Raw genomic sequence first — 12,394 nt, 5'->3', positions numbered from 1 at the left:
GTTGGTGATCTGGAATGTCTCCGCTTGTATCTGAGGTAAAACAATGGCGGTGGCTAAGTTATCAGTAGTTGGTTGTGCCCAATCATATAGAGCAGCTTCTGGAACAAGAGGTGCCACCACTCCATTGTTTGGGTCAACCCGATTATTCCGATTGTTTTCGTTGACATCGTCCACGTTGTCCATTTCAATTTTGAGTGTGTGTTTTTGGTGTAACTGTTTGTTCTTCTTGTTGGATCGATTTAATTCCCTGAATGCTTTCTCGGGGTCTGAAAGTCCTTCAAAAGGTTCACCAGCCCTCGAAGAGCTTCTAGGCATACACCTGAGTCAAAGGAGAATTCAAACGTAAGAATTTCAATTAAAAAAAATAAATTTAAACACCGTAAGAAATTTATCCAAACTAAAAATCCTAGCAATTCTTCAAAGCTGTAATAAATAACACCGTTAGTTCCCCGACAACGGCGCCAAAATTTGATCATGCTCAACTATGCCTTGTAAGAAGGACTAAGCGATCACTGCAAACATAACCCGGTTCAAGTCCGGAGTCGAATCTCATAGGGAACTAACCTATTTACTACAACCATAAATAATGCTAATGATAAGCTCACACAACTTCCAGATGTAATAGTTTTATGAATAATCAGTGGAATTTACTTAGCCAAGGAAAAATGATAATAAAATTAGCAATAATCAAGACTAAAATTGAATTCAAGGGTAAAAGGATCTAGGGCTATTGATTTCCCCAATTGCCGGATTAATTCTCAACTCTTTAGCTATAATCTCGCCGTAATACTCTATGAGGATTATGAGTTCCGGGCTACCATAATTACCTTTCGATCAATTACGATAATTTACTAAAGGCATTCTCTCGAACTACTCTAGTTAACAATTTATGCAACTCAGAATCATCCCACCAAAGCTTCGTTATTTCTAACCCCACTTTTAAATACAAGTAATTAATCTCTTAACTTCCCCAAAAGTAGTGTTGTTCAACAACAATCTAACCAAGTATTCTTTCTCAAGCAACACAAGGTGAATAGACACGATTAATCGAGGTCCCTTTCAATTAACCACAATACAATACGTAATTGAACAATCATAGAACAAACACGGCTCAATTATAACAAAATAGAGTCAAGACTTCATCCAACAATTGGTTCCATCAACCCTAGATAACAGATTTAGCTACTCATGATAATGGAAAACAAATCACTAAAATAATTCATAATTAACAAATAGAAGTATCAAGAAGAAGATGAAAACTCTTAGGAATTTATCCGTCTTCTCCCCCTCGTTCTTGCCTCTAAAATCTTCTAAAAATAGTTATCTCTCACTTCTGGGCGAGTTTAGGTTTCATATAGGTTTAGGTTAGTCACCTAAGAAATTACATAATTAACCTTGCGTGTTTGGCTTTCGTCCGCCCGTCCACGGCCGCAGATTCGACCGCGGATCCAGCCGCGGATTTGGACTGCCTCACTGCCTTGAGTTCGCCGACCAGTTCGCGGCCCACTCCGCAGCCGCGCACCTGGAGGGGTCGTTTCACTTGCTTTTCTCGCTCCTTTTCGACCGGGCTAACCTTCGATTGCCCTTTCACATTCCATGTTGACTCCAAAACACTCGTTAGCTCCCTCCTAGCTCGGAGTAGCTCCTGCAAAGCATCAAATTCTTAATTAGAGCATTTTGTTATCTTTTAGCATTCAAATATCAATAAAGTGCGGCTAAATTAAAGTGTAAGTAGTGTCTAAATTGCATGAATATAGCCTACTATCAATGGCATCTACCAAAAGTACCCCTGCCTCCAGATGAGGCACCACTGAATCTACCGGAATGATGGGGCCTCTTATGAGACACCGACCCCCTCTCCTGAGCACGAACCATCTTGATCTGTCTAGCAATATCTACAGCCCTCTAGAAAGTAATATAATCTCCAGTCTACTTGGCCATCTGTAACCTGATAGTGAAAGTGAGCCCATCAATGAATCTCTTCACTCTCTCCCTCTCAGTAGGGAGCAAGATAATGGCATGGAAAGCTAGGTCCAAAAATCAAGTCTCGTACTGGGTAACAGACTAACAGTCATACTACCCTGCTGAAGACGCTCAAACTGCCTGCAGTATTCCTCTCTCAGAGTGACAGGGATGAACTTCTCTAGAAATAGCTGTGAAAAATGATCCCAGGTAAGTGCAGGCAACCTAGCTGGTCTAGTCAACATATAATCTCTCTACCATCTCTTGGCGGAACCAGTCATCTGAAACGTTGTAAAATCGACCCCATTGGTCTCAACTATACCCATATTCCGCAACATCTCGTGGCAGCGGTCTAGAACATCCTGTGGGTCCTCAGAAGGTGAACCACTGAAAGAAACGGGAAAGAGCTTGGTAAACTTATCCAACCTCAATAGCGCCTCAGAAGACATAGCGGGCCTATCACTGACATGTGCCGCAATAATCGACTGAACCACTCCCACTAGCGGGGCTGATGGAGTCTAGTACTGGGGAGCCGCCTGCTCCGGGGTGTGAGTAGTAGGGGTCTATGCTCTTCCCCCAGCCCGAGAGACGGCTGGTGCCACCGGGAGTGTACCAGTCTGGGCCACACTCTCTATAAGGCCCACCAAATGGACTAGAGCATCTTGAAGCACTGAAGTGGATATGAACTCCTCCGGGACCTGAGTTGGTCCGACGGGTACAGTCTAAGTTGGAACCTCCTCCTCATGATCAACCTGAGGCACCACTGCGGGTGTTGCTGCTCGAGCTCTAGGCTGAGCTCTGCCTTGACCCCGGCCTCTGGCTCGACCTCGGCCTCGACCTCTGCCTCTAGTAGTAGCTGCCAGAGGGGGCTCCGGCTCCTGTCCGGCTGTAGATGTTGTGTATGTTCTCGCCATCTACGAGAAAACAAGAATAGAATAGTTCAATCATCAATGATAGGATAAAATCGAACGATAGAGAAGGAAATAAGTGAAATTTTTCCTAAAGTTCGTAGCCTATGGAGGATAAGTACAGACGCCTCTGTATCGATCCTCCAGACTCTACTAAGCTTACTCATGACTTGTGAGACCTAGGCAACCAAGTGCTCTGATACCAACTTGTCACGATCCAAAATTTCTACCCTTGGTACCTTGATGACGCCTAACATTTCACTTACTAGGCAAGCCAACGCTAGAAATAGTTTTTAGGCATTTTAAATAAAATCCAATTAAATGATACCAAGAAACTGAATAAACCGAAATAAAACTGAAATAGAGTAAGTAAACCAAAATAACAGCGATATCTAGATACAATTCCAGAACTGGTGTCACAAGTGCACGAGCGACTAGAGTACTACAAATAAAAGTCTGAATGAAAACATAATTATCTGAAATATAGTAAACAACTAGAGTGGTATGAAAGGGATCTTCAGGGTTGCGGACGCCGTGCAACTGTACCTTAAATCCTCATCAAGCAATCAATCCGAGCAATCTACTGACTGCCACTAGGACCGACTCCAAAATCTGCTCAAGAAGTGCAAAGTGTAGTATGAGTACAACCGACCACATTTGCTCTGTAAGTGACGAGGCTAAGGCGGGTCACTTAAAATAACTTGTACGCAGTATAATAATAAAAATAGGAAAGGAAAACCGAAAAAAACGGCGAAGTAGTAAACTAATGAAAATAACTCAATTCTCGAAATCAGTGAATTCAGAAATATCATCCCTCAGAATATCATATGAAAGTACTTGAAGCTAACACAATACAACAATAAATTCAACGCACACAATTCGTTGCGGCGCGCAACCCAATCCCACCGTACAAACAAAATCCTCCCTTATTTCACCATATCAATATCAAGAATAACATATAAAATCCGTTGCAGCGCGAAACCCGATCCCACCATATAATCAGAATTAATATCATAATCCTCCCTTATTTCACCATATCAAAATCACATATAAAATCCGTTATGGCGTGCAACCCGATCCCACCATATCAATATCAATCCTCTCTTATTCCACCTGTTGCGGCGTGCAACCCGATCCATAAATAAAATTAATAAATGTAATTAATTCAACAACTCGATTCACGAAAATCTCTACGGTTAGAAAATATGAAAGAAAAGCAATAAGGAACCCCGTACCAAATCAATGAATGCTACAATTAACACAAAGCATCAAGACAAGCCAAATATATGAGTTAATGTACACAAGTAAGACAATTAAGACAAGTAGCAATTAATCACGGAATCATGGAGGAAAAAAAACATTTCAATACAAGAGTAAATAGATGACAAGTAACAAGTTGCGGCATAGAAAGCAATTAAAGCATGTAACATTTAAGACATGGAATAAGATAATTAATTAAATACGGGAAAGCATGGAAACAATTACTTTGACGGTGTATATACACTCGTCACCTCGCATATACGCTGTTACACATGTAATTCACATAACATATAGTTCAAGGATTCCTAATTCCCTCAAATCAAGGTTAGACCTAACACTTACCTCGCTCTGCAATCAAATCAAAGCTCAACCGGGGCCTTTCCTCTAAAATTCCCATCCAAACCAATCGAATCTAACCGAAATTGACTTAATATCAATAAATAATGTTAGGGAAATCGGTTACAATACATAAAGTTAAGATCTTTGCACTCTTCACAAAAAGTTAACAAAAGTCAACCCCGGGCTCGCTTGGTCAAAACCCGAGATTCGGACAAAAATACGATTACCTATTCACCCCGAACCCGATTATATGATTAGTTTCAAAATCAGACCTCAATTTGATGTCTAAATCCCAATTTTACAAAAACCCTCAATTCTTCCCAAATCCCTAATTTCTAGCATGAAAATGATAGATTTAATGTTGAAAATACTTGGAAAGTAATGTGGTAATTGAAAAAAAATAGATTAAAGTTGCTTACCAATATTTTTGGGAAGAAAATCCTCTTAGAAAATCGCCTCTAGGATATTTAGGGTTGGGAGTTTGTGAGAAATGAGCTAAATCCCATTTTTTCCTCTTTTACCGAGCTGCAGTTATCGCAATTGCGAAATATCATTCGCAAATGCGATGATCGCAAAAGCGATAAACTCTTCGCAAAAGCGAAAAAGTCACTGACTTTTCTTTCGTCGCAAATGCCAACCCGGACGTCCGAATCCTGAACATTCAAAGTCAATGATATTTTCAAAGAAACTCAAGAACATGCAACTTTATAATCAGATTTCCGAATCACGTCAAATCAACTCCGTTTTGTACCAAATTTTGCAGACAAGTTATAAATACTGAAATGAACCTATACCAAGTTCTGGAATTAAAATCTGAACCCGGTAGCAACAAAGTCAACCTACGATCAAACTTAGGAATTCTTTTAGCCTTCAAATTACTAGTTTTCAACAAATTAAGTTAAATCAAATTAGGGCCTTCCAGATTTGATTCCGGGCATACGCTCAAGTCCAAAATCACGATACGGATCCACCGGGACCATCAAAATACTTATCCGGGTCCATTTACACAAAACATTGGCCATAGTCAACTCAACTGAGTTTTAAGGCAAAATTTCACATTTTCATCAATTTTTCACATTAACATTTTTCGGAAAGAGACACAGACTGCGTACGCAAATCGAAGAAGGTTAACAGAGCTATTAGAGGTCTCAAAACACAGAAATGAAGGCTAAAATAAAATTGATATGTCAGGTCATCACAATATTACTCTCACCCCACTGGGCCTCCTAAAAGGTCTAACACTCGTTGCAATATAATCTGGTTTAGAGTACGGAGTCAAATCCCACAGAAAAATAACTTATTAATCACAACTATCCATCTCGTAGAATTCAAGTAATCAACTTCCAGAAGTAGCAAATAACAAATTGTGATTGTTCAATAACTAAAAGCGAGTAATAAAAAATACACTAAATTATCACTAATAAAGCAAAGTATTGTAGACAAGATTGAAAAAGCCTAGAGTTATGATTTCTCCAATTGTCAAAATTCTTCCCGCTACATCTCTTTAATTTTGCGTAAGTATTCTCTATTGATCATGAACACTTCATTTATTTTAATTCTTTCGAGCAACTACAATAATTTACTAGACACACTCTCTCGAATTACGCTAATTGTACTTTTCTTACCACTCATTACGATCACGATAAGGTGTTATTATCTTTAAACCCACCTATAAGCTCGATGTAGACCGATCGGATCGTTACATTTACCAGGTTAAAAAGATTAACATTCCTCAAAAATAAAGTCTGAACAACCAATAAAGTTAGAAAAAAAAGTTAATATCTAAACTGGGTACCTGGCAAAATTCGAATTTGAATTAGCGGTGTTAGAGGTGATCTGAAGAGGGGGTTACTACAGGAAATGGGAAAATAAAGAGAATGATTGAATGGAGAAGAAAGGAAAAAATAAGAGCGGGAGAGAAGTGGGATTTGAAACATAATGATAGTAAGGGGTGGGAAGTGGAAAGTAGTGGTATTATTGTTGTTGTGGGAAAGGTTTTAATTAAGTGAAGCGAGTGTCTGTGTTGGTGACAGAGGAAATCTTCCTCTTCGTATGTATCTTACTCTTTCTTTCTAGTAGAAGTCTTTGGCAACTTCATTTTCCCAACAACAACGTAATTCCACCCGCTTACTTCAAATAATTTCCGTTACAATGGGGTGTGATGAATTCACAATATTTTTTGCTTTTCTCTATTTTTAATATTTGAACATGGGTGGAGTCTTTTAATCAGAGTTACATTCATTCCACCATGCTTATGTATTGTAATTACTTACAAAGTTACGAGTAGTTTATTATATTATAAATGAATATATAAATAAATAGATAAATAAATTACTCTTCTTCAAGTAGGTTCTAGCATTGTAAATCAAAAGAGAAAACAACAAACGTAATCGTTACTAAATTGTAGACTTTTTGTACCTTAGATTTTCTTAATTAGAACAGAAACTTTCAGTTTAATTTTCAAGGGAAAATGGCGAAGATGACTTTAGAAAATTAGTAATGTGATTCCACTTGAAGGATAGGGTGTACGCAGACCTTACCCCTACTTTATGTGAGGTTGAGATGATATTTTCAATAGACCCTCGACTCAAGAAAAGAATTTTCTAAATAGGTTTGTAAAATACAAGACTAAAAAAAACTATGATGAAAATATTGAAGAATAGAAAAGAAAAGTATTGCCAACAAAAATAGTAAAGAGAACCAAAGTAAAAGAAACAACAGTAATAATAAAATTGGAGAATAAGAAATAATAATAGAGGGAGCAGATAAGGTGCTCTAAACTAGAACCATATTCTCCTATAGAAAAGAGAGAAATCACTCGACTAACTACTAACCTTCTAGCTTAATCTTCAACCTACAAGCTCTCATATTTAGGGTCATGTCCTTGGTGAGCTGACACTGTGCAAAGTCCTATATAATCACCTCTTCCCAGTTATTCTTTGGTCTATGTCTACCTGTCCTTAGACATAGCACTGCCAACTTCTCACACCTTCTCACTGAGGCATCTATGCCCCTCCTCTTCACATGCCCGAATCATCTTAGTCTCACTTCTAGCATCTTGTTCACCACGAGGGTCACTCCCACCTTGACTCGTATATCTTTATTCCTAATCTTATATTTCCTTGTATGCTCACACATTCATGTAAGTATCCTTATTTTTGTTACTTGCATCTTCTAAACATGTGAGTTCTTGACTAGCTAACGCATTGCCCCATATAACATAGTTGATCAAACAACTATTCTATAGAACTTACCTTTAAGTCTTGGTGGCACGTTCTTATCACATAGAATACTGGATGCGAGCCTCCATGTCACGACTCGTATTCCCAACCTCGGGCTCGTTATGACGCCTAACGTCTACTTGTTAGGCAAAAACCAATTTAACATCTTAACAGTTTAAAGCAGAGTAATAACAATTATTAACGATAAATAAAGTTGTAATACATGAAATAAACAACTTCTTCATGATGTCCACCACGACGCCGACCGGTGGTGGAAAACCACCGGACTGGTCTCAAAACACTTACCTTGTCACTGCGGCCAATTCTGGATCAAATTGGGAGACTCCAAACAATGGAGATTTTTCAGCTCATGCTCTTCATCTCCATAAAGATTCAGAACATTTCAATGCCCCAATCGCACACAAAGAAGACTTACAATTATCCAGCGAGAAACAACTAAACGGTGAAGTGGTAATCCAACTAGCTCAAGACCATAAGCAGACTGCTACAAACATTTCACATCCACACTCCTCTAAGGCAAACTACACAACAATACAAAATGAGGTTCCCGCTGATTTGAGCCTACTAGCTATTCGATAGAATGTCAAAGCCAACGCTACAATGCCTTTGGGGGGATAAAGACATCACGTATGTTGTCCAGGGGCATCAGGATATTAATCGTCAAGTCGCATTTTAAGGTTTAGCTCACAACTATGGTGAACAATTTCTACCAAAATATGCAGTTATCGACAATGCTGCTCAGGTACATCAATCCAACATACAAACCTAAATCACCAAGTCGTCACTTGCATCAACATACCCAAAGATCTCAACCAATTTTGATAAACCAAAGAACCCACAAACTGTTAAAACATCTGTAATTTCTAGCCAAAGTACCCAGTTCCAGATAAACAAATTACCAGCTCCACTAAACCAGCCTTCAACAACCATCGGCCCAACTACTACGACCACAAATAACAAATCTCAGCCCTTATATTATAGTACATTTTGAAACTAGCTCAACAAAATAGTCCTAAGCACTTGAACCATTATTCAATACCCACGGTTGATCCTATCCCAATGTGACGGGCTACTATTTTAAATGAAGAACCTGTTGTCAGATTTACAGAAGCTGAGGTTGATCGCATAAATATAATCGAAGGTTTACAATATGCAGTGGTCGGCAAATTGTCGTATGGTTGGCCAGACATCCAGGAGTTACATACAAGCATTCCAAGTCAATGTGGAATCAAAGGAGAATGTAGTGTTGGCCTCCTAAGAGATCGACATATCTTGATTAGATTGACATTATGGGAAGATTTCATTAATTTTATGTCTAAAATGCCTACTATGTTAAAGCTAAAAATGGGTGTGAGTACCAATTGCGACCTTTGATCTATGATGCAAAATTCAAAGTCGGGGAAGAAACTCCAATGGCTATGGCATGGATTTCGTTTCCAGGTTTACTGCCAACTTATTTTGTCAAAGACAATTTATTCTCTTTAGCTTCAGTAGTGGGGAAGCCCCTACATCTGGATATGGCCACTATCAACAAGACGAGATCCAGTTGTGCGAGGGTTAAGGTCCTTATTGATCTTTTAGCTGAGTTACCTCAGAAAGTTCGAATGAATATTTTAATGAGACAACTGGGGAGATAAGGACTGGGTGGGTTACAATTCAATACGATAAGCTTCCTAAGTATTTCAAGGAATGTAAATTACAAGGGCGTGATCAAATTGAATGTTAGCATATTCATCCAGAATTAATGGACCACAATGATAAAGGCAAATGAGTTGTGCAAACTGTTCATGGTGGGGAAGGTGCTGAGCAAAAATGATACAAAGCAGACGGGGGATCGGGGAAAGACTAGCAGGCAAATAGTAGAAGTTGATCGATCTGGAAGGGAAACAAATGCATCTAACAAAAACTAATCCAAGTTGCTAACAAATATGCAGCACTTGAGATGAAATAAAGTGACCTGGCTAAGAACAACCAACAACTTTTAAAAGAGAGTACTGGAGAAAGGTTAAAAGAGAATACTGCGGGGCAGCGACTTCAATAGTCAAAGGGAGTATTAGAGAATGTTTAAAAGAGACAACTGCACAATGGGTGAATAGAACTTTTAGTGGGAACTTACCTACCACTAATAAATTCTGGCCAGAAACTCAGTCGCGCACCACAGTTGCAAATAAAAAATATGAGATGCCTAAGGAGAATGATAAGAACAAATTGAGAGGATTTGTTGCATCAAAGGAGAACACTAACAGTGTCAACAGGGAGCAACAACAACCTTACTTGAAACAATGTCAATTTAACAAGCCCTCTCACTACATACCTGACAAAGATGAATCGAGGAACATGAATGCTGGAAATGAATCTGATTACAACAAAAGAGACATACACAGAGAGGATGCGCAATTCATGATGTTGGAGATAGAGAATGAGGGGCTCTGGTACAAAAGGAGCTTGAGAACGAGGTGCAGACAATCACAGTAAATCCAAATATGTGTTTCATATACGATCTTTAAGTGTTGCAGGGGAATGAGGGAGACACAGAGAGGCACTCTGAAATGCTAAAGGAGGTAACAAAGAGGGATAATGATGAAATTGAACAATCCATAATACCAAAGGAATCAAGTGTAATTGAGACAATGCCTTTGGCATGGGCCTCAAGTGATGGACACCCAATGCAAATACAGATCAGTATGACATCAAAATCGCCTGAGCAGGTGTTGCATGATATAATCACCCACAAGGTTATGCATGTGTAAAGTCACATTACAATGGTGGAACATCAGCAACAATAATATGAGGGAGATGATGAATCTACTACTGGGAATTTTAAAGCAGTAGCTAGAGAAGGGGGCTTATCACCTAGAGTATCATCTAGAAGTGGTAATAAGAGTAAGAAACAACAAAATAAAGAAGCTTTTTACCCTACAAGAATCTTGCCCAAAAGGGTACCCTCAATGACTAAATGATGATCAAAATGTTGATATGAAACATAAGGTCTGTTAAGACACAACATGCCTTTCAGAGATTCATCAACATGCAAAAGGAACATGATTTTTTCATCGTAGCACTTATGGAGCCATTTCAAAAGAAAAGACTAATTCAGAAATACAGGAAAAGACTAGGTATGGAAAATGCTATATCAAATGTCAATGGGAAAATATGGTTATTCTTAGATACATCGGTGGAATGGGATTTATTGGTTGATACTGAGCAGCAGCTGACCATCAAGGTGTATCATCAGGATATAGGTAACCACATCATGATGACTTTTGTATATGAAAAATGTTCATCATTGGAAAGATTAGAACTGTGGGATAACCTATATTATCTTGCAAGTGACATGGACTTGCCTTGGGTAGTCGGAGGAGATTTTAATGTGATTCTTAGTGAAGAGGAGAAGATAGGAGGACTGCCGGTACATCCTCCAAAATATGAAGACTTTTCTTTTTGTGTTAACTCATGCAGATTGTTTGATCTTAGATATGCAGGCAGTCCCTTCACTTGGTGGAATAGGAGGACAAATGCAAAGTGTATCTTCAAATGGTTGGACATGATATTTGTTAATCAACCTTTCCAAACTCTATTTCCTAGCATTGAGGTAGAATATTTGATAAGAACTGGCTCAGATCATGCATCTTTATTGATAAATTGTGGAAAGTATGCAACACAATTTTTGAAGCCTTTCAGATTCCTGAAATTTTGGGCAAAGCACGAGATATTCAAAGATGTAGTCAGACAGAACTGGTTTGCAGACTTCATGGGAGATCCATTCCTGATGTTCAAGCAAAAATTAAAAAGAGTGAAGATTGCACTATCTAAATTGAGTAAGCTCATATTTGAAGATATATTTAAGCAGCTGGCAATTAGAAAAGATATTGTTAGAATCAAGGAGATGCTATTTGAGGAGGAACCAACAATTGACAATAGAATTGTCCTCCAAAAAGCACAGGCAGAATTGAAGAAATACTTGAGCTTAGAGGAACACTACTGGAAACAAAAGGCAGGTATGACATGGTTCTCAGAAGGGCATAGAATTCTTTCATAACCATGTCAATGGCAAGAGGCAGAAACTACAACTTAAGAGGATCCAGAATGGATATGGAATATGGATTGAAACACATGACCAATTAGCCAAGGCAGCTATAGAATTCTTCCAAAAACAGTTTAGTCATAAAAGTGATCCATCAAACTTTGATCTTCTGAATAATGTTCCTGCTATGGTATCTCTGGATAAAAACATGGAGCTATGTAGGATGCCAACTATAGATGAGTTTAAGGGAGCAGTCTTTGCTTTGAGTGAAGATAGTGCAAGTGGACCTGTTGGTTTCACTGGAGTGTTTTATCAAGAGTGCTGGGATATAGTAGGTGAAGACATGGTTAACATGCTGCAGAGTTTTTACAATAGGGCCTCACTTCCAAAATCCGTTACTCACACCAATCTGGTACTAATACCAAAGAAGAAGTTGGTTCATACATTCTCAGACTAAAGACCAATAAGTCTAAGTAATTTCATAAACAAGGTGATCTCAAGGGTAATGCATGTTAGATTAGAGAAGATTCTACCTTCTTTGATCTCCTCTAATCAATCTGGATTTGTCAAAGGAAGGAGTATATTTGAGAATATCCTGCTTACACAAGAAATTGTAAAAGATATAAGATTGAGGGGCAAACCTGCCAATGTTGTTATCA

The 12,394-nt window shown here is 38.6% G+C and overlaps 1 protein-coding gene across 1 annotated transcript; it reads left to right on the top strand.

Moving 5' to 3' along the window:
- Window positions 1-10,775: 10,775 nt before the first annotated feature.
- Window positions 10,776-12,192, top strand: LOC107795076 (uncharacterized). The gene is made up of 2 exons (XM_016617643.1): window positions 10,776-11,709; window positions 11,837-12,192. The coding sequence occupies exons 1-2, from the start codon at window positions 10,776-10,778 to the stop codon at window positions 12,190-12,192; spliced, it is 1,290 nt and encodes a 429-aa protein (XP_016473129.1).
- The last annotated feature ends 202 nt before the right edge of the window (window positions 12,193-12,394 follow it).

Source organism: Nicotiana tabacum, chromosome 24, assembly GCF_000715075.1.
Source record: "Nicotiana tabacum cultivar K326 chromosome 24, ASM71507v2, whole genome shotgun sequence".
Classification (NCBI taxonomy): domain Eukaryota; kingdom Viridiplantae; phylum Streptophyta; class Magnoliopsida; order Solanales; family Solanaceae; genus Nicotiana; species Nicotiana tabacum.
The sequence above is the reverse complement of the archived record's forward strand: the minus strand, read 5'-3'. Positions and strand labels throughout refer to the sequence as shown.